The sequence below is a fragment of the Ceratotherium simum genome, chromosome 16 (genome assembly GCF_057802395.1).
Source record: "Ceratotherium simum simum isolate JZ-2026a chromosome 16, ASM5780239v1, whole genome shotgun sequence".
Lineage (NCBI taxonomy): Eukaryota > Metazoa > Chordata > Mammalia > Perissodactyla > Rhinocerotidae > Ceratotherium > Ceratotherium simum.
Window position 1 is genome coordinate 40,850,316 of NC_141915.1, and position 25,399 is coordinate 40,875,714.

General features: G+C 45.9%; 2 protein-coding genes across 2 annotated transcripts; both read right to left on the reverse strand.

Annotated features, from left to right (window-relative positions):
• Positions 1 to 973: 973 nt before the first annotated feature.
• On the reverse strand, positions 974 to 6,770 carry LOC106802501 (keratin, type I cuticular Ha3-I-like). Its single transcript, XM_087440223.1, has 7 exons — positions 6,423 to 6,770; positions 4,812 to 4,894; positions 3,536 to 3,692; positions 2,525 to 2,686; positions 2,305 to 2,430; positions 1,914 to 2,134; positions 974 to 1,091 (listed from the first exon to the last, which is right to left on the reverse strand). Exons 1-7 carry the CDS (start codon positions 6,768 to 6,770, stop codon positions 974 to 976), a joined length of 1,215 nt encoding a protein of 404 aa, XP_087296349.1.
• A 6,843-nt stretch (positions 6,771 to 13,613) lies between these two features.
• On the reverse strand, positions 13,614 to 17,013 carry LOC106802500 (keratin, type I cuticular Ha1-like). The gene is made up of 7 exons (XM_087440224.1): positions 16,651 to 17,013; positions 16,462 to 16,544; positions 15,776 to 15,932; positions 14,741 to 14,902; positions 14,521 to 14,646; positions 14,130 to 14,350; positions 13,614 to 13,698 (listed from the first exon to the last, which is right to left on the reverse strand). The coding sequence occupies exons 1-7, from the start codon at positions 16,996 to 16,998 to the stop codon at positions 13,614 to 13,616; spliced, it is 1,182 nt and encodes a 393-aa protein (XP_087296350.1). The 5' UTR covers positions 16,999 to 17,013.
• Positions 17,014 to 25,399: the final 8,386 nt, after the last annotated feature.

Sequence of the window (25,399 nt, forward strand, 5' to 3'; positions counted from 1 at the left end):
TAGAAGATAGCACTTTCTACTACTATGAGTTCTCCAATATTTTCCAAAGGAGAGTTTCAGAGATATTTGAGGTACTAATAGCATCACCTCTCCCCAGGTGACGGTTCTGAAGGGTGTATAAGCTCTGGGTGCTTGTTGGAAGTCAGTTTTATTCTCTCATAGTCACAACTCACACAAACTGACATTCGGAGAATGAGCTCCAGGTTCAGTCCTGTCATTGTCACTTACTATGTAAGAGAAAAAATTAGTCATGGAGTTCCTGGCTCTTGGTTGGTGTTCAATGAGCATTAGCTCCTGTCTCTCTTCTTGCAGGCACTTGGAAAAGAAAAAAGTGGAACTTTCTAGAAATGTTAACCATTGTATTTTACTGAGTAAGGTCCCATAGTGTATGTTCATCATATTCAGATGAGGCCTCTTGCCTTAGTGGTCCCACTGGTTCCCTGCTGGCCTCAGTGACTGCTGCAGCTCGTAGTGCTTAATGAATGTTAATTAATGGTGATGAAGACTTCTTAGGAGAGGACTGAACTACACAGCCCTCCTGTGCTTTCAAGTAGCTTTATAAGAAGCACATACACATAGAGGGAGCACTTTGAAAAGAATGAATACAAATGAGAATCATCACTGCTTTGCAAGAGGAAAATTTATTAGGAGATTCAGAAAGGGGTTTGGGGAACTACAAGAAAGCAGCAGAGAGAACCACAAAACATCTCGTATGACACCTTCACAGCCCAAACCTGTCAGACCATCAGGTCACAGAATAACTACAAGAGAGCAGCCTTGATGAAGAGGATCAGGTGGGCCTGGGCTCAGAGCTGGGCCACACCCTGGGCATTTGTTCTCCTTCCAGACTATAATTTATGGTGATGCCTGGGGTGGGTCCTGTGGCTGATGGTTGTCAGAGAAGCAGGGCTGGTCCATCGATGGTCCTTCTGTCTTCATGCAACCCTCCTGCTGGCCCCTCCTGCTGGGGTATCTAGCACCCAAAGGTGTTGCAGGGGCCACAGCGGGGGCGGGGGCCACAAGGGATGCAGGGATTGGTGATGCAGGACCTGTCACCCACGTTGCTCGTGGCGCAAGGGTTGCTGGGCAGCCTGTGACACAGAAGCATTAAATCATCAGCATGAGAGGGATAATAAAGAATTAAAAGAAGGAGCTCAACCCAAGGAGACATGGGAACAAGTGGAAAGCATTCTCTGATGTCTTAGGAAGTCAAGCCTTGTTCGATCACTACTTCTGTAAGGCTCAGAGACGATGGTGGATAAGAGCAAAGAAGACTTAAGGTGGAATCCCAGCCCTCGCTCTACAACCCTAGAGTCGTGGGGAAGGAAGTCACTTCATCCCCCTAAGCCTCAGCCTCCTCACGTGTAAGATGGGATTGGTAATACCCACCACAGAGAATTTGATCATAAAAACACTGTGTGAGGTGACAAGTGCTAGACCCTATGAGTTATTGAGTCATCTTCCCTTCCAATATTCAAAGGCTCATCTATAAGATGGTTACACTGATCCCCACTCTGCCTGCCTTGGTTGATTCCAGTAAGGATCAATGAAACAGTGGATTTGGGTTAAATCCGAAAGCACTATTCAAATATGCATGATTGTTGTCGCAGTTTTGTTTACCCTTTTGCTGTGACAGCCAACCCTGACGATATAAAGCTTTATTTATCCCTCAGCATCCAAAGGCTCACCAGTGGGGAAAACAGTCAAATCTCACCAGTATCTGTTGGAACAGCAAATACCTTTAGGCCAGGTAACAAGAGCAGCCAATACCCATCACCTCTTGCTGCTGTAATCTAAAACACTGGTCTCTACAGACATATTGGCATCTGAAACTTGACCTGCAAAGTCCCTGTTTTAGCCTTTAGTAGAACTGTGCACGTGTCTTGCAGGGGTGCTGCCTGCTGGGTACTCACTTGCAGTCCTCGCTCTCCAGCAGGCCCCGGTACGTGTTGATCTCACTCTCCAGCCGGGCCCGGACATCCAGCAGCACCTGGTACTCCTGGTTCTGACGCTCAAGGTCACTCCTGATCTCCGCCAGCTGGGACTCCACGCTGGTGATCAGGCCCTGCACCTGGGACAGCTGGGCACTGTAGCGGGCCTCCGTCTCCGTCAGCGTGTTCTCCAGAGAGTCTCTCTGTGGGGGGATAAAGAACGTCACAGAGCTGCTCCTTCAGTGGCCTTCTCCACGGGGCTCCCAAGAAGTCACAGCTTCAAGAGTCAGGGAGAGTGTGGCCCAGAGGGCATCCCAGTGACTCCGATTCCCCGACTTCACATTTCTCAGCAGGACGGCTGAACAGTACCCACCAGGTTGTGCTGGGCCTGCAGCTCCACCTCCAGGGCGTTGACCGTGCGTCTCAGCTCGATGATCTCTGCCTGGTAGGACTGCAGCTGCTCCGAGCTGGACACCACCTGCCTGTTCAGCTCCTCGGTCTGAAACACCACAGGGAAGAAGACAGGATCAGACCCTGCCTAAAGGGCCCCACGGGGCCTCGGGTCCTGAGCGACCACGTGCTGAGATGCCCACCTGGGTGGTGAACCATTCCTCCACGTCCCTGCGGTTGGTCTCCACCAGGGCCTCATACTGACTCCTGGTCTCGTTGAGCACACGGTTCAGGTCCACGGTGGGGGCCGCGTCCACCTCGATGTTGAGGCGGTCTCCAAGCTGGCTACGCAGGGAGTTGACTTCCTGATGGAGGAAGGGGACGGCATAAACCCACAGAAAGAAGTCTGTAAACAAACTCTCTTTGAGGGAGTCCAGTGCGGTGGGAAGAGAATTGTGTTGGAGTTTAGGAATCATGATTTGAAGTCTAGTTGACGTAAAACCCGGCTAAGTTACTCCTTATGATTCAGGCCTCCTGTCTGGGTCTCTCCTCATTTGTATAATGAGGTTCCTTGATTAAATGATTGCTATTGTTTCTTCCCACTCCAAGATTCTTTCGTTTCTTTCTTATTTTCTCTTTGCTCAGTGATAAACCTGGCATGATAACTGGCTTATAATTGCTGCTTTTAAATACAGAGGAACCAGGTTGAGCTCCTCCCGTTTATTTCCTGTCTTCTGCCATCATACGCTATTAGAGGTTGTTTCCTCTTAATCTGATTTCCTGGTATTACATTCAACCATGAGGTCTGAATCAACCATTATTTGACTTCATTTCTCCCGTTTTTCCCATCCATCCATTTATCCAACTTGTGTTCTCCTAGCTAGGTGACACATAATATAAGGAAGTTTCCTTCCAGTCTTAGTCATTAATTGGCATCTATTCAGAAGATGATAGATCTCATCAAACAGTAGAAAGTATTTTAAAGATCTTTGTATGGACTTTGGCCCCAAGTGGAAATAGGTCAGCTGACCACACTCTTTTAGGTAAAAAAGAGAGGCTTGTGACTCATTACCCAACAATCCCCCAAGTGTGTTTTGAGCAACCAGCAAAATGTGGTGTTAACCCTAGGGTGCTTCGCAAAGACCTACCTTATCTTGCTCAGGGGAGCTATGGAACTCTCAATATTGGGAGGTTGGGAGCTGGGACTCCCTTACCTGCTCGTGGTTCTGCTTGAGGGAGATCAGCTCCTCCCTCAGGGACTCCACCTGGGCCTCCAGGTCAGACCTGCACAGGGTCAGCTCGTCCAGGATCCTGCGCAGGCCATTGATGTCCGATTCCACCAGCTGCCGCAAGCCCAGCTCCGTCTCATACCTTCAGACACAGCCAAAGATCAAAGGACGTCAAAGAGGAAGACTTTCTCCTGGGCTTTACTTGGCTGACCTAGTCAAATTCATTACATTTTGAAATATTTTGAATTTTTTGAAAGGGAAAAACCACCACTGTGCTGAGTAAAAAGACCTCTTTCCTCCCTGAGACCCAAAGAGAAGGTATTGGTGGGGTGCCTATGTACAGTTCTACTCTAATATTAACTGCATTTATTCTAAGAATCGCATTCACAGGTTGCTGTCAACTAAGCCCCATCACCTTGCCTTCTTAACTGAGTCAGTAAACTTGGTAAGCCTGCTACAGATTGTCTTGCCATCCTTCCCACCTGCCCAGAGAAACAATCTGGTGCTGTGAGCAAAGCACTGAATTAGAAGTCAGTTAGCTTCAGCCTTGTCATTGTGACTGTGGATAAGCTCCTGAATTAGAAGTCAGTTAGCTTCAGCCTTGTCATTGTGACTGTGGATAAGCTCCTGAATTAGAAGTCAGTTAGCTTCAGCCTTGTCATTGTGACTGTGGATAAGCTCCTGAATTAGAAGTCAGTTAGCTTCAGCCTTGTCATTGTGACTGTGGATAAGCTCCTGAGCCTTGATTTCCTCATCTGTAAAATGGGAACCAAACTAACACTTCATCGAGTTGGCCTGAAGATGAAGAAATGCCATAGGTATAATTACATTGTAAGCTGTAAAATCCTAGAAAAATGCAAAGGACTCTTAGGATTGTAATGGTCACGCCTAGAAAAATTGATTGATTCTCTGAAACGGATTTTGCCTCCTATTTTCGTGGTTTAATAACTTTTTTCTGATGGGCTGATATTGACTAACCTATACTGAGAAACCAGTGTGAAGTTCACTTTTAAACTTGGTCCAAACATTAAGTTGAAAAAGAAAAAGAATGGGTGGTTTCTTGCACTCCTTCCTAAAAATATAGAATCTTAGCATTCAGTGGGGAAACTTTAACTGACATTTAACGTAACTAACCCAGTGCAAGAATCCGCCCAGTATCATCCCAGACAGCTTCTGCTTGCATGCTCCAAGGACAGGGTTCATAATTTTGCAGCTCAGCCTGTTCGTTACTAGACTGCTCTGATCATTAGAAAAATCTTACTTGGTTCTGAAGTCGTCTGCAGCCAGCTTGGCATTGTCAATCTGCACCACCAGCCTGGCGTTCTCTGCCTTGCTGGACAGGATCTGGAGACAGGAGTAATTGTGAAATGAGTTGTACCAAGAAGGAATGCCCTGTGCCTTGAGGTGAAAAGCTATTTTCTTTTAGCCACATTCCTTCCAAATCGCTTTGAGTCTTCTCAGATTTTCAGTTTGGGGATAAAAGGAGGACTAATTAATAGAACTGATCATTTCAAAGCTAAAACAAGGGGAAATGTGCCCTTTGTCATGAATTCTTCTCTTGGTCTGCCTCAGGCTTCCGGCAGGAATTGAGCATACTAGGTACCAAGCCTCACATAGGGTGACCAGTGCCCCAGTTTGCTTAGAACTAGGGGGTTCCTGGGATGCTAAACCCAGAAAAACCCTAGGCAAACCAGGACAAGTTGGTTATCCTGCCCTCATATCCCGTTATTCCAGCCCTGCTGACCTCTCTGCACCCTCCCATCATATTGCCCTGGACAAGGCTTTTGCATGAAGCTTCTGCCTCTACCTGGAGTGCCCTGGGATGCCCTCACCACCTAACAAGACCCCTCACACAATCCTCATTCCCCACCCTCCCCAGCTCCTGCAGGGGGTCACTTCCTCCACGCCCTCCCACAGTACTTTGCGCTCAGCCAGTCACACTTCTCATCACCTTCACTCTGGTCATTGGTTTCCATGCTTTCCATTTCTCTCCTCTATTAGCCTGTGAGCACTGCAGGAAAGAGGTTGTCTTACCCAGTACTTTATCCCTTGCTCCAGCACTGTGTCTAGTAGTCACTAAACGTGAGTAGATGAATGCATGATCTTCAAATTGCACGGCCCCTTAACAGCATTCACTTTAGCAGAACTACTGAACAATGGACAGTCCATTCCCTCTGAGAATCAAGGGCTTGTGCAATTGGATATAAATTCCTGCTCATCCTTCAAACCCTGCTCAGATATTGCCTCTTCTGTGAAGCCCTCCCAGACCTACAGCATGTCCTAAGTCCCATCTCTATGCAGACTCTTCACTTGTCCCCACTTCTACTCCTGCATTTCTGGCCCCGAATTCTCACTTGTACACAAGTCTGCTCTAGTGGATGGTACTGTGTCTGTGTATATTAGCAAGGCTTTTGGAGTCAACAGCTCTTTGCTTTGCTATAGACACAGTCTCTTGCTGCAGCTTTGAAAGGCTTTAAATATTTGCGGATTCACTCAGGAAATTCCTGGCTCCAAGAAATAATTCAGGTGAATTTTTTTTTTTTTAATGCTGTAGGCTCTAAAAACAAGACCAGGATATCCTACTAGAACTAAAGAGTCAGATAACCTGGTTTTAGGTAAGAAGCAACATAAGATTGCTGTGACTGATTTTGACCTAATGCCTTACCCTCTCCCCCGTCTGCACCCTTCCTTCGTGGGGCCTCCCGAAGAGATTTTCAAAGACAAATTGGTGTGTCATACCTAACCCAGTGAAGTCTATGTCTTTATTATTCTCAATATTAGCTTCAAACAGTCTTAGATCCATTCAGAAGTGGGTATGTTAAATTTGGATAAATAATTTACTAAGTTGGCAGTGTGGTGCCCACCCCCTCACCTTCTGCTGGAGCGCCTCGATGGTGCGGAAGTAGGACTGGTAGTTGGCGCACACTTCCGGCTCCTGCTGCTGGCTCCGCTCCCGGATGCGGCTCTCCAGCTCCGCGTTCTCCCGCTCCAGCTGGCGCACCTTCTCCAGGTAGCTGGCCAGGCGGTCGTTCAGGAACTGCATGGTCTCCTTCTCGCTGCCATTGAAGGAGCCCTCGCAGAACCAGCTGCAGCTGCCCACGTTGGCGGGGATGTTGCAGGCCCCGGGCAGGGTGCAGCTGCGACAGCTGGGGGGCACGCAGGGCCGGGCGGAGAAGGTGGAGCGGCAGCTCAGGTTGGGCAGACAGCAGTTGTAAGGCATGGTGCTGGAGGGAGAGGAGCTCTGAAGGTCAGTTCCAAAGCCTGATTCCTCTTCTCTGGTGTAAGCCCTGGTCCTCTCCAGAGCTTTATATTCTGTCCGCAGTGGGTGTGGCACACACGTCCAGCATTACCTCCTTTTGCCCTCTTTACCAATTTTTCCATTTGTTGTTTAGCCACCTCACACGAGTCCTTTACCTCATAAAATGTATTACTCTGGCTTCTTGCTAAGTCAGGACTCCTCACCAATCTTGCTGGTTGGTTAAGTAAGAGCTTCATGGTTTGACTTCAAAGTGACCAGCCCATTCCCTTGCCACTTATTCACAGGGTGTTGAGTTAGAGTGACAGCTGTACCCTGTCCCCCAGAGTTGGGGGCACTTCTGTACCTCTTTCCCCTAAATGAGGAAAGGTCTATGCCTCATCCAGCCCATACTCACTAAGGACTCTGAGAAAAGCCATCTAAGGAAGCCCACCTGGAAACCAGACTGTTGGGTGGGGAATTCTGGAAGCTGAGATCAGAAAGGACTTAGGAAGCCATCCAGTTCAACGTCCCTTGCCATTCCATCCAGGCCACCTGGAGGCAGTTCTACTCTTTTCCTAGGGGGCTCTAGGAAGGCCCCCAGTCTTTATTTCTGCTATCATTCAGTGTTCACATAACATTAAGAAAACTAACATCTTGGGAGCACCTACTCTGCATGAAGACTTACTATGTGCTTGCACACAGTGTGACTGTTATTAGAATGGCTCCTGCTTACTGAGCACCCACTGTATGAAGCACCTCCTCTGCATTATCTCCTTCAGTGCTCACAAAATCCTTCAGGGATTGTAGTTGAGGACACCAAGCCTCTGAGAGGTTGCCCAGGGTCACCTGGTGGAGCCAGCCTTCAAATCCGGCTCTCTCTGATTGCAACAGCCACACTCTCTCCGTCACACCATCTCTCTCTTCCAATCTTCTCACCACTGAGATGCAATAATGCACAAATGGATTGAGTTCAACAAGGCTCAACCACTACTAGACAATATCCCCTTCTAAATTGGCGTGGGCCGAAAATAAAAGCCTGTTCTCTATCCAAGAACCAAAGGTCATTTCTATTCTAAGGAAATCTACTAAGTGAGAAAGTGTAATATCCACTAGAAGCTTGAAACAAAGGAACCCCCAGTTGATCTGATGTAGAAACACCTGAGCCCAGTTCTCCAAAAAGTGACCCTAAAAAGCCACTACATCATTACATGGTTAATGGCTTCTTGTGACCATCAATACATTTTGACAAACAGATGTTCTGCCCTCATGGTATTCCAGATGGAGGTGTGAATTATGAGGATTTCATGTTTAATCTGTCCATTCTCAAAATGTAAAAAATACTCCTTAAAGTAGTTCCTTTTGGAAGCTATGTACTCATTCCTCCCACACAGCTATTACTCGGATTACTTCTTTGAACTTGCCCTTGCAGCCTAGGACACTTTCTTTTGGTTATCCTTATTGAAGGCAAATCTTCATCTTCTGAGGGTATGTTTATTTTTGGAACCAACCAGATATCATTTGGAACCAAGGCTAATGAGTGGGATAAACAACAAAACTGAGTAGCATCTTTAATGGATGAGAAACACATTGTTACTATAAAATAATAATGTACAATTCTAAAAGTCATTTGCAAGGTGGAGTTTCATATATGCTTTCATAAAGGACATCTTTGGAGTAAATGGCTGTGTGCTCTGAAGGCGCTGACATCCCACCCACGTTCACAATCATGGCTCTCTGCCTCTCCTGCCTGAATCTCTACCTTTAGAGAGATGTTGAATGGGTGTGCTGGTTTAAAATCAATACCAAACCAATTGAAGCCCTATTGGATGAGATCAAATAACATAAAGCAAATAGCTGGATTCATTAGCTTTTCTCTGTCTTTCTCCCTTTTCCTATGCTCCAAGCTTCAAAAGAGGAAAATCTAGACACTTGCACTTTTTAAATAGGAAAGGAATACTGTGTTGTAGTCTGGTAAATATGTCCATGGGATCCCTATAGCCATTACTGTAGCTTCTACTTCAGTCAGAATGGAATAGTCCAGAGGTAAGTATACTTGTATCTTCAAAAGTGGAGGGCAGAGTTTAGAAAACATGACTATTCCTGCATCTTGAGTAGAAGTAACAATGATTGCTGCGTAGCTACGTGGTCTTGAGTTAATTATGGTTGAGACGATTTTGGTCTATTGAGGAAAGAGCCAAGGTTCAATTAGCTTCCCAGGAATTCTGGAAGGCAATTGCTTTTTATTTATTCCACTTACTGTGTGCTGTGCATTCCTACCTTTACATAAGCTATGACATTGTCTGTAGTCAATGACCCTTCAATAAACATGATGAGCAAATCAAATCCTAACAAACAGAAAGGTTTTACACCTGCTCAGGTAATTGTGGCAGACGCCTTGGTAAGGCGTCTGGTCTCCAGATGTGAGCAAATTGCAGCTGAGGATTAAGGATACTATTTATTATGGAAGCCAAGGCTATTTCCAGGGGAGAGATCACACCCAAACTCACCAGTGGTAGTTAACCGTGGAATGGAGTCGGGCAGATCTGCTGAGGCCATCCTCCCTGTGGCAGGACTTTACAGGCATTAGAAGGCCTTCTTCTTCCTTCCCAAAGCTATCTTCCCTGATGGCCAGGTACTGGCACTTGAAATTCTCATCATGAGAAACATCAAATGTATTCTTTGGGAAATGCAAAGTAACGTATTGGGCCACTTATCAATTAATTATATTTTAATGTGTACAAATGGCAAGGAGGGACCAGGAATGGTATCACTGGGCACACACAGGCCAGGAGGACTGACTTATGCCAAAGAGAGACGAAGAGTGACCCACTGAGGAATCAGAAAATCAGAAATACTGTTCAATACCAACACCAGCCCACCATGCTGGGCCAGCCCCAGTTAGAGCTGCTTATAAGAACAGGATATAGGGCTTCCACGGGCCGTTCCATAAAGGCAATTGTTGTCAATTTATCAATTGTCCAGCCTCACTATATTGAGGGGAGAAAGTATGATGGTAATCCAGGAACTTAGCTAACAGATCTGGCTCTGAGAAGATGCTCAAATAGGATTTCCAATGAGGGACGAGCAGGAGAGGACCTGGAGAATATGCTAGCTCAGTAGTAAGATGGGCTGAGCAAAGAGAAGTATAGACACCTCAAAATGGGATTCAGGGCCCATTCCACAAAACCTCTCCAGAGTAACCATTGTTTCTCTTACATTCAGTCCCAGACTCATGATGGGAATGGAGTTTGGGGGTCTTAAGGGACCAAGCCATGTCAGAAAAATGCAAACAAAGTTCATCAGTATATTTTTACCTGTACCTAGTCTAGAATAGAGGAGTCAAGAAGAACATGAAACAATCCAGGACAATGTAACTTAATGGTCCTAGTCTTCTGGCAAAGCTGGCTTCAGGCACTACTCAGAGAAAGAATGAAAATCTGTTTGTGTGACTGCTCTGTCGCTCAAAGGGAAGAGCAGATGCTACAGCATTTTTAGTAGTACACAGAGACTAAAGCAAGAGCAAGCTTCATGTTTAGTATGAATGGGTTGTGTTGAACTGTGCATTAAATTCACTATCAAGTTAGCGATTTGAGACAGATGTGAGAGCCACTGAAATAAGGCTTCTTCCCCCAGCATCCCACAGACCCTGCTTTCTTAATAGTTACCAGTGCTCCCCATTGCTATATCCAGTGATTTGCCTGAATCCTCATCTTCCTTGACCTGGATGCTGTTGGCCATCCCCTCATCGAAACTCTAACTTCTTTCAACTTCTGTGTCACTTCAGCTGCTTCTCCATTTCCCTCTCTAGCTGTTTATAACCAGATGTCATCTCTATCCTTGAGACCCAGCTAAAGCAAGGCAGAACCTCATGTCAGGGACTTTGGAGGGCTCCAGGCCTACTCTGTCATTTCTATCAGTGGTTCCCAAGGTTCTTCCATACTCTAACATCTTCCCCTTAACAGTCTTAACAACTCGTACAGCTCTATTATCATCTTTATTTAAGTATTTCTCTGGTATCTGTCCCAAATCTAGTCATTCTTTTCCAGCTCTCGCCACTGGAGACCCACTGTTGTTTCATTTTCTCAGGCTCAAAAACTTCACTCGTGTTGACCCGTAGTAGGTATTCAATCTATACTAGTTTCCTTCCTTCTCTCTCCATTGTTTCTCACAGCCTCCATATCCCAGGCTGTGCCTCTGAAATCCACCCCTCCCTTGCCCCACCCACTCCCCCATCTCCACCCATCTCAGTCCTTATTGTCTCTCATCAGCCTCCTAATTGATCACCCTTCTTTCCCAACCAACCCCACCCACTTCTAGACCCCATCACAACCCAGACTACACATAGCTATCTGATAGATCATATGCCAACCTTCCTTACAAGCCAATCTCACAGATAAGCATTCAAAGCACTGCCAGATATGGTCCTCCCTAACTACTTTATAGTTTCATCTTCTGCTACCACATTTATCCTCTGCTTCAGGCTAGGAATTGGTCTGTCAGGCTCTCAACACAGCTCCTGCTTCCTCATCTCCTTGCCAGACAAACTTCATGCTTGGAAAAACTTTCAAACCAGACAAAGTTCATGCTTGGAAAAATAGACCTGCACACACTCTCTTGTCCAAACATATCCATCAAACTTTATGTCAGAATTATGCTAATATCATACAGTAATAGTTTTTTTTTAATTTTATTTATTTATTTTTCCCCCCAAAGCCCCAGTAGACAGTTGTATGTCATAGTTGCACATCCTTCTAGTTGCTGTACGTGGGACGCGGCCTCAGCATGGCTGGAGAAGCAGTGCATCAGTGTGCGCCCGGGATCCGAACCCGGGCCGCCAGCAGTGGAGTGCGCACACTTAACCGGTAAGCCATGGGGCTGGCCCACATACAGTAATAGTTGATTGAAGTTGGAACTAAGGGAAGTATATAAAGTTTTAATAACCTTCTCATGTATCCACATTAGTGTGACTGTTCCTTATTTATTCCACTTAGAGTAGTCTATGGTTTATACTAGGCTTTCATTAGGTGAAGATACTGACTCACTTACTGTTGAAGGGCCTTTAGGCAACAAAAAAGCTGGACAGAATTTATATGAACAGAATATTTGGGTTTTCAAAGCCCTGATCGAGTGCTCCCTCCTTCTCAGAGCCCCTTACCACTCTCTCACACCTCGGAAACTCATCATTCTTTACTGACTCTGTCTTGAGCCACATCAGTGTTTGTGTGTATGCAGTTGTCTCTGTCTTATCCCCTCTAGTCTGTAAACATGCTGTGGGTCAGGACTGGGGTTCACATATTCATGTGTTCTCAGCACCCCACATGGTACTGCCACACACTATAGACAATTGACTGCAGTGTGTCCGTCAGATAGCGTCAAATTGAAGGGATAATTGAGATAGTGGCCGGTAGAATTGAAAGCTTTAAAAATTCAGAGATGAGGCAAGTGGGGGTGGGGTGGGATTAATGTTTGTTGGGGGAGACTTAATGAACATTGGCCTTTCTTGGAATCATAGAAAATGAAATGATAAAGAGATTATGGAAGAACATTATAGATATGAATGAATACCTAGAGGAAAGAATAAACTTGAAGAGGGGGAGGTAAGGGGAGATGCCTGCCTGCATTTAAAGATCTTTAGATAACAAAGTGTTGGGTATGACAAGTGGGTGCAAGATGAACCAGTTCGGCAAAGATAAGTTTTGATTCAACGGAATGTGATGTGACGGGCTGATACCAAGCGGAACTGTTCTATGGGCAACTGAAGACCTGGAACTTGAGCTCAGGTGAGAGTGAGATTCTGGAGTCATCAGCACAGAGGTGCTAGTTCTCCATGAACAGGGATGTAGAAAGAGAAAAACAGAGAACCGAGGATCTAGGCATTTCCTCCACTTTGGACAGAAAGGGGAAGACAGGCCAATGAGGAGACAGAGAATGGGCAGTTGGAGATATAATAAGAGGAGCCAGAGTGTGCCAAGTTATGGAAATCAATGAAGGTCCATTTCGAGGGAGAGACAGGTATCTATATTGGAGTTGCAGGTATAGCCGTGAGGTTGAGAGGAGAGGGCAGCTCCTCTTTGAGCAGTTTCTACAGAAGCTGGTCATCACAGTTTAGGAGAAAGGGGAAGCATAGAGTTCCAGAGTGATGAGGGCGACAGTGGAGATAGCAGTGAAGTTTGGGGACGATCCTCAGAATTGCCAAGGGCGCTGCAGCCATGGCAGGTTGGGTGTGGGTGTTGAAGGCCAGGTTTTCTGCATGGTCTCCCCTTCTGGGGGCCTCCCAGGAGGATATCTCTCCCTCCTCATCAGTATTAACCAGTGGAACACAATGGCTGGAGTCAGTCATTTAACCCATTTCATCCTCCTGATGAAGGGGTATTTTTATGAAATAGCTGTGATGAGTACTTTACAATGCATGAATATGATGAGAAACACATTTACTATGCCAGAGAAATAAAGTTTATTGGGAAGTAAATGAAGTAGCCTCTTTGCATTCCAGAGAATACCCAAGAAGCAAGAAAAGCAGGAAACACAAGTGCAGGAAACACCCTAAAGTAATACCTGGAGCTCAGATTACAGGGAGCTGGACATCTTCAGAAACAAAGAGACTCAACCTTCAACAGGAAGGAGTTTTCCAGACAATGGAAGGTAATGATGTGTATCTTTGCTTGCTGGGTCTGGAAGCATTTCCATGTCTAGAAATATCACAGTTGGCACAACATGGTTTCTAAATGGCAACTGTGCTCCAGCAAAGGCAGGACCCGGGGACTTTTCCTATGCTTCATCTAAATGGCTTCATTGTTATCTTCAAAGAGGATGCAAGTTTATATATTAACAGCAACGCTTTTGAGAGATGCCACAGGGCCCGCAGGAGATGCTGCTAGCATTGGTGGTGGCACACGGGTTGCTGGGGAGCCTGGAAGGACAGAGAGATTTAGAATGGATTAGGGAGAAGAGTGGAGAGCCCTAGGGTGCTTAATGAGACAAGCTATGAACTCTCAATTGTTGAGTTAGTTGGAATCAAATTTGATTGTTACCAAATCCATCTCCCTGTCCCAGAATGCCATGTGCAGAGGTGGAAAATTGTCCTTCTGAAAAATATTATCTCATGCTCTTGAGCTCTCATGGAACTTAATCTGCCTTACTCACAACAATAACTGTTGGGTAACAATCTCTCTACCATCACCTCTCTGTTGTGAGCTCCCTGAGGCAAGGGATATATGCTCTTCACCTCTGACCTTCCACATTTGCTTAATTGTCACGTAGTGGACACAACATGTGTGTGCCCACAATGTCTTATAGTCCCACCACACACATTTTCCCAGAAATCCTTTGCCTCATACTCACTTGCAGTCCTCGCTCTCCAGCAGGCCCCGGTACGTGTTGATCTCACTCTCCAGCCGGGCCCGGACGTCCAGCAGCACCTGGTACTCCTGGTTCTGACGCTCAAGGTCACTCCTGATCTCCGCCAGCTGGGACTCCACGCTGGTGATCAGGCCCTGCACCTGGGACAGCTGGGCGCTGTAGCGGGCCTCCGTCTCCGTCAGCGTGTTCTCCAGAGAGTCTCTCTGTGGGGGGATAAAGAATGTCACAGAGCTGCTCCTTCAGTGGGCTTCTCCACGGGGCTCCCAAGAAGTCACAGCTTCAAGAGTCAGGGAGAGTGTGGCCCAGAGGGCATCCCAGTGACTCCGATTCCCCGACTTCACGTTTCTCAGCAGGACCGCTGAACAGTACCCACCAGGTTGTGCTGGGCCCGCAGCTCCACCTCCAGGGCGTTGACCGTGCGTCTCATCTCGATGATCTCCACCTGGTAGGACTGCAGCTGCTCCGAGCTGGACACCACCTGCCTGTTCAGCTCCTCGGTCTGAAACACCACAGGGAAGAAGACAGGATCAGACCCTGCCTAAAGGGCCCCACGGGGCCTCGGGTCCTGAGCGACCACGTGCTGAGATGCCCACCTGGGTGGTGAACCATTCCTCCACGTCCCTGCGGTTGGTCTCCACCAGGGCCTCATACTGACTCCTGGTCTCATTGAGCACACGGTTCAGGTCCACGGTGGGGGCCGCGTCCACCTCGATGTTGAGGTGGTCTCCAATCTGGCTACGCAGGGAGTTGGCTTCCTGATGGAGGAAGGGGAAGGAATGAACCCACAGAAGTGGATCTGCTATCTTCCTGCTGTAGGAAAGTGTGCACAACCCTGCCAAAAATGCACTGAATGTAACATCCTGATCAATCTCAAAGACTGACAGATATCACAGGAATAAACCCAAGTAGGGATCACATCAATTCCTCTCCCATGAAACTGAAACATGCTCACATTTCCTATAAGACTAAGTCCAAACTTTCTGGCACGTGCAGGTCCCACTTCATTTTGCATCACCTCTCTGTGGGTCCTGCTTGCCCAGCCACAGTGATCCATGGGCCATACTTAAATGTACCCTGCTCCACCACCTCTGTGTCTTTGCTCAGCCTCTTCCCTCAGATCAGAACACGCAAGTATTAAAATCCTCCTCCTTCCCATGACTTGCCTCTGAGAAGAGTCCCCTATCCTCTCTCAGGCAGACTGGATTGTTCCCAGAGCACACTGCTCGTGTGTCTCATACAGTACTTAGTTCCCTCTGCCTGTGTTATACACTACGATTTTACATGGCCATCTCCCCAGACTAGACACTAGACTGTGAGCTCTTTGAAGAGAAAGCCATGTCTTATTTCTTTTGTTTCCTCCATCTCTACCACCCAATTCAGGACCTAACAGTAACCAGCAGAGAGCAGACCTCAATAAATGGATGGCCTTCCTCAGCATCTCTACCACCTGCCCAACCCTCGCAGTTCACCCCACTCTTTGGTATGGGAATAGCATCATTATTCCCTGAGCTGACCTTGAGTTCTTCAGAGAAGGGTCCCAGCCCAGGGATCCTGACGGCAATTGCCCCCTGATTCCCAGTGCTAAAGGCTTAGCTCTGAAGCCTATTTTTTTTTTCATTTTCTCTCACCTCCTCATGGTTCTTCTTGAGGCAGAGCAGCTCCTCCCTCAGGGACTCCACCTGGGCCTCCAGGTCAGCCTTGCACAAGGTTAGCTCGTCCAGGATCCTGCGTAGGCTGTTGATGTCCGCTTCTACCAGCTGCCGCGAAGAACGCTCCGACTCGTACCTGCACACACAGATCCGAGTGGGAGGATGAGCCGGGAAAGAAGCCGATCTCCCTGTACCGCATCTTGTGTGGCTAGGACTATCCTGGCTCTCTGTGAACTGATTCGGTTTTCCACCTCTTCCCTTCCATGTTTCCCTCAAGCTCTGCATGAATAGGCTAGAGAAGCCCCTGACTCACCCTAACATCAGAAGGCACCCGTGGGGACTCACGAGATGGAGTCTCTCATTCTCCTCTCAATTTTGGTGGTTAATATTCCATCAAATCAATCCATTCCCCAAGAACAATTAATTTCAATTTCTGAATTTGACGGTTTAAGAAGGCCTTTCAGAAAGACCAATATAGACTGAAGAGCAGACAGCACATGAGTCTAGATCTCTGTTTGAAACTGGTTTTACATAACCAGCCTTAAGAAGGGAAATAAAAAGGGAGAAATGGCTTTCTCTTCCCTTCCAGGCAATGTTAGGCCCATAGGGCCATGAAAGAGCCATAGGGGTCTTGCAGGTCAGCTGGCCCAAAAGTCTCAACGTACTTGGTTCTGAAGTCATCAGAGGCCAACTTGGCATTGTCAATCTGCAACACCAGCCTGGCGTTCTCAGACTTGGCAAATAGAATCTGAAAAGAAGAGTCTACTGTGAGGACCACTGGAATTTGAGAATGTCTTATTGTTCAAAGACAGCCAGCTCCTGCTGCGCCCCTATATGGACACCCTCCCCCTCACCTTCTGCTGGAGCTCCTCGATGGTGCGGAAGTAGGACTGGTAGTTAGCGCACACTCCCGGCTCCAGCTGCTGGCTCCGCTCCCGGATGCGGCTCTCCAGCTCTGCGTTGTCCCGCTCCAGCTGGCGCACCTTCTCCAGGTAGCTGGCCAGGCGGTCGTTCAGGAACTGCATGGTCTCCTTCTCATTGCTGTTGAAGGAGCCCTCACAGAACCAGCTGCAGCTGCCTACGTTGGCGGGGATGTTGCAGGCCCCGGGCAGGGTGCAGCTGCGACAGCTGGGGGGCACGCAGGGCCGGGAGGAGAAGCTGGAGCAGCAGCTCACGTTGGGCAGACAGCAGTTGTAAGGCATGGTGCTGAGAGAATTGACGGAAGAGCAGGTGAGCTGATGCAGGTGGACGTGGGTGAGGTTTGAGTCTCTCCTTCCTCCGTGGTCCTTTTATACTCTTAATGGTGGGTGGGGGCTTGGCATACAGCATAGTTTCCTAATTTTTCAGGTAATTCCTTTCAGCTAATTTTTTTTCCAAAATATGCTAGTTAGATGCCTCCAAAGAGTCTCCTCTCATCCCATAAAATTATTCCATTCAGCTGTGTCACACCAGGGTCTTCCTAGGTGCTAGTGGTTGGTGAAATCAGAGTTTCATCAGATGGCTTCAAAGGAGGCAGAATCATCACAGCCCCAAGTGGCTCTCCCCATTACTCAGAAGGGAGGACAGTCAGGGACATGGGGTGGAGTTGTTTGGGACTCCTCACTCATGAGGTTCTGCCACTAGACTCCCTAGAAAGAGAGTTTGGAGTGAACAGTCTTCTGGGTGGCCCTTTTCTCCCCAGTCTACCCACATTTCAGTGTTCAGTTCAACTTGGCTTTATAGCAGAAACTTGTCGTGTATTAGCTGCAAGCATCCTGAGCCTTACTCAGTATGAGTGTTAGCTGGGGCTTAAAACATTTGTCAATACATGGAGAGACTGAAAATAATCAAGTATTGATGGTTGGGAAATGAAATCGTCTGGTTGGATGAGAATAACATTAAAGCAGAGATCAGCAAACTATGGCCCACAGGCCAAGTTTGGCCTGCTGCCTTTTTTTGTAAATAAAGTTTTGTTGGGCCACAGCCATGCTCATTCATTCAGGTATTGTCTATGGCTGCTTCTGTGCTACAATGGCAGGGTTGAGTAGTTGCAACAGAGACCATATGACCCGCAGAGCCTACAATATTTAACATCTGGTTCTTTACAGAAAAAGTTTACCTGCACTGAAGCAACAATCTCCCTAAAGATGAGAAAGAGAAGAAATATCTAGAAAGAAAATTATGCTGGGAATAGTCCACAGAGTGAGAGATCCAGTGGCAGTGTTGAGACATAAATCTGAAGCATAATACTTCAGACTCATCAAGAAAGGAAAATCAGAATGAGATACTAAGAGCTATCTTTGCATCATGGTGACCATATCTCAAAGTTTCTGGAAATTTCTCTCACCTTCTTCCTAGACTTACTCTTATTTCTGAGAGCACTGAATACCCCTCGAGTTGTGAATCTGCCAGCCTGAGATGCTCTCAGAACAAGGCACAGAGACTCTGTCGTCCCTAAGATGTAAAGACCGTCTCTGATGAGTGATCACCTCTCCATAACCTCTGAGATCAGAGACCCTTTGACTCTTCCAAACCTTTGTGAGTCTCCCTATTGCCCAATAATGCATCTTATCAAAGTAGCCCTCCCCATCTCACCTTCTAAATTCTGTCACTCTACCTCTCCTTTGTTCTGCACAGAAACAAAATCATGGTTCAGAAAGAAGTCCAAAAAGATTATTTGTGGAACACAGTATGAGTCATTCAAGAAGGATTTGTCCAGATTTCAAAGGCAATGTGGGAGGAACAGAAAAGCACACATTTGGAGCTAAAGGACCTAGGTTCACATCCTTACTGACAATATGAGCTCAGAGAAGTTCCCTTTATTGACTCTCGTTTTTTTCATCTCTTAAATTGAAGTAATAATAATGCTGTCCACTTTATAGTTTTGTTGTGAAAGTTAAGTAAGATATTGTGTGTAAATATGGTTAGAGGCGGTGGTGATGATGATTATGTAACGTTCCCCCTACTATTGTTGGCTCAGATGAAGAATTTTGTGAATATTCAATTTTGTTGAGCAGACACTAGGCACGTTGCCCATGCCAACTCAATGGTGATCAAACCTCACTCGCTTACCTTGCAAGCGCTAGGGACACAGAATTATATTCATAGATTAATCAACAAAAATGCAAGTTTTGAACATGGTGGCTGGAATAGGAAGTTGGCAGATGGCCCATTGTCCCAACCTTCTCTGCTAAGTTCCTGATCTTGTGGGTTTGGTTATCTTATTTGGGGTGGTTCTTGGGGGTGACAAGTTCTCTACATGGGGTTGTATTGCCACCAAAGCCTCCTTTCTTGTACTGGCATTGAAATGGGTTCTATTCATCCTCCGGGAATCCTCCAGCCTTACATTTCTGTGCAAGCATTCATAGTAATGATGATGGTGGTGGTGGTAGTGGTGTTGATGATGAGGGAGATGATGATGATACCATTTCATGTATACTTATTATGTGCCAAACAGGATGCTAAGTGCTATGGCACATTTCTCATTTGATTCTCCCAACAGCTCTGTAATATTGGCCTATAAAATTATTCCCATTTTACAGATAAATTAACAGATTGGGAAAGGCTCAGAATTTTCCCAAGACACAGCCAATAAGTGGCAAAGCTGGGACTTGAACAATTCAGATGTCTAACTCCTAAGCCTGAATACCTAAACACAGTGCAAACGTTTGGCACAGAAGCTTCTCTGGCTTTGTGAGGGAAAGGAAATCTTAAATTCGTTTCTGCTCATTGCCCCTCTCTTTATAGTTTTTGCGTCTGGTCCTCACTGGGGCCCAGTTTCCCAAACCCTCCATTCCCCATCAGTCCTCCAAAGGCCTCTCGGCCCAAGCAGCCCTCTCACCCAGTTACTCTCTATGGTACCTTCCTGAACTAAGACCAAGTTATGCTAATTAACTTTTCTCTACAGGGAAATAGCCATCCTTTTTCATAATTGGTTGATATGTCCAGATTGGAAATTAGATTGCCTTTTCTTGGCATCTAAGCAAATGAAAATGCACAATGGCATGACCTAAGGTGATTTAGAATCTGAGAGAAAGCCTACCTGCCTAGCCCTAAACTTTTATCCCTGTAGTATTTCATCTCAAAGATAAGTTCTGTTTCCTAGAATCAAAGAAGTCTATTGCTAGAAAGAACTGAATTTATGGAGGAGAAAACTGAGGCCCAGAAAGTGAGGTAGGAAGGAAATTAATATCAATAGATCACTTTCTAGTCAGATAGTCTACTAGGACCCTCCACTCATACTGTTCCATCCTAACCCAAAATGCTGGGTGTTTGGATTCCATTATTGTCACCCTGTATCAGAGATGAAGAATCTGAGACACTGGGAAGAAATTTAACATGTCCAAATGACACAAGTAAGTAGACTCAAGTCTCCTGGCCCATCACACCTCGTTGTGAATTAAAGAGATGAGACGCTGCCTAGTCAGTGTGTCAAAACACAAGAACTGGGGGAAAACATGGAAACGAGATCATGAATTCCAATGCCAGCTCTGAGTACAGCCAGGAAGACACACCTAGGCTTCCTACGTATTGCTTTGCTCCTCAGTAAAATGGGGGTTAAAAAATGACAAATGCCACAGCTTGTGATGAGGCGTGACTCCTGGAAGTAATGGGATGGGCTTTTATAGAGGAAAATGCTGAGCACTCCTGGACAGCCTTGCTCTTCCTGTAGATGCTGACAGCCTCACGCCTCGAAGACTCAAACAATGACTTTGACTCCAGATATAACAATGAAAAAAAGTGCCTTAGCTCTACCCCATAGCAAATATAAAATTTTCAGGGAAACTGAAAGGAAAAGAATCAGGAAAAATATTCAGGGTACAAGGCTAGGGGAAAGCCAAACGTCTGAGAGTGATATGCCCAGTCGGCTTAAGAGTTCAGACCAGGACAACCCAGAAACCGATAAAACAGGTCACCAAAGGGCACTGGACATGCCAACCGAGAAGAGACCTGAGACCCCAAACAGAAGATGGGCCTGGGACCAAACGGTATCAAATAATGCTGAGCAGAGCATATACTCTTGGTGCAGAGCAAGATGGGGGATTTCAAGAAGAAAGAAATGGTGGTGTGAAAGACAACAGGATGATATATAAATTCTACTCTTGGACATGAAGCCAAAAAAAAAAGATAACCATACTTTTCTATCCTTAAGAAGCTTAACTTGGTGTTAGGTCAGCAACAACCAAAATGATTAACAATCCTAATAAAAATGTCTAGTTTACAAAGTGTCCATAAACACAATCTTGCATGATCCTCTTGGCAAGTGTATAAAGCAGGTAGAGAAGATACTGTTATCTCCACTTTAACTTTGGGGAAACTGAGGCTCAGAGAAGCTATGTATCTTGTCCAAAGACACAGAGCTCATGAGAGGATAAGTCAGAACTAGAACCCAGATTCTGGTAAATGGGTTGCAACCTGGCTCATTGGAATCACCTGTAGAGCTTCTCAAACTCCCAGTGGCCAGGCTGCATCCCAGGCCAGGAAATCAGACTGAGGGCAGACTCAGGCCGCAGCATTTTTTTTAAGTTTCCAGGGTGATTCCAAAGCACTACCAAGGCTGAGAACCACTGTTCTCAGTGTGCATTTGATGATGATGACAGAGCACCTGGGAACAATTTCAAAGCCATATAGAGATGTTTAAGGGAATGTAGTACACATATATTTACAAAATCAAGGTGTAGCTACAAAGATCAAAATTTTTGTTTTTAAAAAACATGGCAGAATTTACAAATCCAAAAAGATTTGTTTCTGGACAGAATCTCCGTTTATTCCAGGGCTGCCTTCTCTGTTCAAAACATGTTTGGAACTTTCTGTTGTGGCAATGTCTGTATCTTTTTAATATCCAGTTTGTTGATAGCAACCATTTGTCCTCTAAGGGTGGATTTGCTTTTATGGAAGCTATTCAAAGAGAACCTTGTGAATAAGGTAGACAATCAAGTTAGATAATTTCCAAAAAAATAAAAACACCTCCATATGACTATGGCTTGTAATTGACTCTAAAGCCAATTCCTAAAGATACTTGTCAAAAATTAGTTGAAATCTGTGTGTAGGGACCAACTCTGAAGAATGTCGTTGACCTTGATGTATTCGTTCTGCTCTGATTTTTTTAATCATTCTCCGTACTTTACAGTCGTGTCTTATGTGCAACTATAGCTAGAAGCCAGTTCAGATCCCATAGTTGTTAATCACCAACTGTGATTACAAGCAAATTTCCAAGGCTCAGTTTCCTTATCTGTAAAATGGGTTTAATTTGCAGCATTGTTATAAGATTACCTCCTAGTATTTTGCCTGACCCACAGGTGATGTTCAATAGACGTGAGCTGTATTAGTTTCCTACTGGTACAGTCTTAAATTACCACAAATTTAGTGGCTTAAAACAACACAAATTTATTGTCTTAAAGTTCTATAGGTCAGAAGTCTGACATGGGTCTAAAACCAAATTTTTATTCTTACCGGGTTAAAATTAAGGTATCAAGTTGCATTACTATACTCTAGCATGGACAATCAAAAAAGGAAATTAAGGGGCCAGCCCTGTGGCTTAGTGGTTAAGTGTGCACACTCTACTTCGGATTTCGCAGGTTCAGAACCCCGGGCGCACACTGACGCACTGCTCATCAAGCCGTGCTGTGGCAGCATCCCATATAAAGTAGAGGAAGATGGGCACAGATGTTAGCCCAGGGCCAGTCTTCCTTGGCAAAAAGAGGAGGATTGGCATCGGATGTTAGCTCAGGACTGATCTTCCTCACAAAAAAAAAAAAAGAAAGAAATTAAGAAAAAAATACGTTTACAATAACATCAAAGGAACCAACAGTCACAAGAGCCAAAAGATGGAAACAACCCAAAATATCCGTCAATGGATGAATGGACAAACAAAATGTGTAGTATACATATGATGCAATATTATTCAATCTTTAAAAGGAATAAAATTCTGATACAGGCTACAACATGGGTGAACCTTGAAAAGGTTCTTTATACTGAGTGAAATAAGCCAGACACAAAAGGACAAATACTGTATGGTTCCACTTATATGAGGTACCAAGAGTAGTCAAATTCATTGAGACAGAGAGTAGAATAGAGGTTGCCAGGGGCTGGGTGCAGAGGGGATTGGGAAGTCATTGTTTAGTGAGTACAGTGTTTCAGTTTGGGATGATGGAAAAGTTCTGGAGAAGGATGGTAGTGATGATTGCACAACAATGAAATGTACTTAATGCCCTTGAATTAAACACTAAAAGTGGTTAAAATGGTAAACTTTATATTGTACGTATTTTACCACAATATAAAAAAACATCAAGATGTTGGCAGGGCTGTGTTCCTTCTGGAGGCTTCAGGGGACAATCCATTTCCGTGACTTTACCAGCATCTGGAGGCCATCCGCATTCCTTGGCTCATGGCCTCCTTCCCTCATCTTCAAATCCTGCAACGACAGGTGAATTCCTTCTCATATCACATCGCTCTGACCTCTGTCCACAGTCATATCTCCCTCTCACTCTCTTCTGCCTCCCTCTTCTACTTTTAAGAACCCTTGTGACTACATTGGGCCCACCAAATAATCCAAGATAATCTCCCCATCTTAAGGTCAGCTAGTTAGCAACTTTAATTCCATCCACAACCTTAATTTCCCTTTGTGTGTAACCTAACGTATTTCCAGGTTCTAAGAATTAGAACGTGGACATCTTTGGTCAGGGAGGGGGAGCAATTATTCTGCCTGTCACAAGAGCTATTAGCATTACTTTTGCACTATTATAAAATAATATATGTAAGCAGGATGTGGAATAAAGGAATAAGCAAAATTAGGAAGGGCCTCTGGACTTAGCTTGACCTTGGATTTGGAGGAAATCACAGACATGGTGGTGAATCACATCAGGGAAGGAATTCTGGGTCAGAGGCTTCTCACACGCCAAGTAGCGAGGTGTGTAAATCTGAATCCATCCTGGAACTTGAGCTTGAAAAATAAGAATCAAGGGAATAATTATGGTAGAGAAGATAAATAGTTGTTTTATCAAAAAAATATATGGGGCCGGCCCGGTGGCATAGTGGTTAAGTTCACGTGCTCCACTTTGGTGGCCCAGGGTTGGGGCTCAGATCCCAGGTGGGGGCCTACACGCCACTCAGCAAGCCATGCTGCGGTGGCGTCCCACGTACAAAATAGAGGCAGATTGGCACAGATGTTAGCTCAGAGACAATCTTTCTCAAGCAAAAAAAAAAAAGGAAGATCGGCAACAGATGTTAGCTCAGGGTCAATCTTCCTCCACAACAACAACAACAACAAAAAATATATATATATATAATTTCAACCATGTGGTTCTTTCAGTACACAAGACTGTGTTTCACCAAAGTGGGGTTCTATACCAGCCTCAGAAAGCCTGGTGTGATGGGGTAGGTTAGTTGGAAAACGTCGAGACCTGGGTGGTCTCTGATGACTTCATATCAAAATGGTCCTCTGAGGTTTTAGCAAGTCAATGCTTATCACTTCTGTGATTCTTCATTTGAGTTAAAGACAGACACTCTTTCTTGATGAACACTGATGTCACTTTCAGTATTCCTCGCAGCACCAGCCTGACTGTTGACAGTGCCAGGGACCGTGCCTTATAATAGCACTACTTGGGGACCAGTTTTATCCCTTTTAACAAATTGTAAATAATTTGTAGCCAGGACTGTGTCTTTTTTTATGTGTCTCTCCCCTCCCCACCATCCAGGGTCTGAACAGAGTAGGTGTTCAACAGGTACTGGTTGGATTGAATTGAGAAAGGCAGAAGTATCAAATGAAAAGTTGATGGGATCTCTGAGCCCCAGAGCTGGGAGGGGAAGTGAGCAGCTGGAGCCCAGGCTGGCAGTGATCCATCTGCACAGGGGTAAGGAGGACATCCTGGGCACGGCAGGCAAGCCAGAGGGTCCCTTCGCTGGGTGGTCCTGAGGCTGCCTAGACCACCAGTAACCAAGATAACATAGCACTGGACCTAAAACTTCCTGCTAAGAAAAGATGAGCTTTCCAGAGCTTCTTTCCAGCACCCAGCTCACGCCTCCTCCCTTCAGATTTGGATACAGTCGGCTCTAGAAGACGTCCAGGTCAAGAGGGAAGAGTGAGAAGATGCAGGAATGGTCAAGAGGAGAGAGGAGCCACAGCACTGCTGCTGCCCTGTCCTCCCTCCTGCCACCTTGCCTCACCCTTGGGTCCAGAGCACCAGGCCAGCCAACTGCCCGCCAGGCATGGAACGGTTCCTGTATCCAAGAGTCAGGCCATTATATGGCCTGACCCTCCAGTGCTTTTTATAGAGCACTCAAGTGATGGGCACGGCGAAACAAATGAATACCAGTGAGAAAGACATCTGCTTTGCCAGGGAAATCAAGTTTATTAGGAGGTTACAAGGGAAAGCCGCTGGCACTTGGGAGGGTTCTCTGGGCAAGCAAAGAAGGAACAGACACAATGAAGGAAAGGGTGGGCAGGGAAAGTAGGGTGGGAAAGGGTGGGCTGGAGTAGGCTGGGTGAGTTTCTTGGCTGCCTTACTGGGCAGCTCCAGCCAGGCAAATTGTGTTTTCAGGCCCTTTTTTTCAAATGAGTCAGTGCCAGGTCAAAGCCCTAGAGCCTCCGGCCCTGCCTCCTTGCTCCTCTGGCAGCCCCGGGCT

Bases quoted from the DNA above. Each gene is read 5' to 3' on its own strand.
- LOC106802501 (XM_087440223.1), bottom strand. From the start codon at position 6,770: ATGCCTTACAACTGCTGTCTGCCCAACCTGAGCTGCCGCTCCACCTTC. The intron at 2,687-3,535 runs GTAAGGGAGTCC...TTCCTCCATCAG, and splicing joins TCAAGCAGAACCACGAGCAG to GAAGTCAACTCCCTGCGTAG. The intron at 2,431-2,524 runs GTGGGCATCTCA...GTGGTGTTTCAG, and splicing joins AGGAATGGTTCACCACCCAG to ACCGAGGAGCTGAACAGGCA.
- LOC106802500 (XM_087440224.1), bottom strand. From the start codon at position 16,998: ATGCCTTACAACTGCTGTCTGCCCAACGTGAGCTGCTGCTCCAGCTTC. The intron at 14,647-14,740 runs GTGGGCATCTCA...GTGGTGTTTCAG, and splicing joins AGGAATGGTTCACCACCCAG to ACCGAGGAGCTGAACAGGCA. The intron at 14,351-14,520 runs GTGGGTACTGTT...ATCCCCCCACAG, and splicing joins TGCGGGCCCAGCACAACCTG to AGAGACTCTCTGGAGAACAC.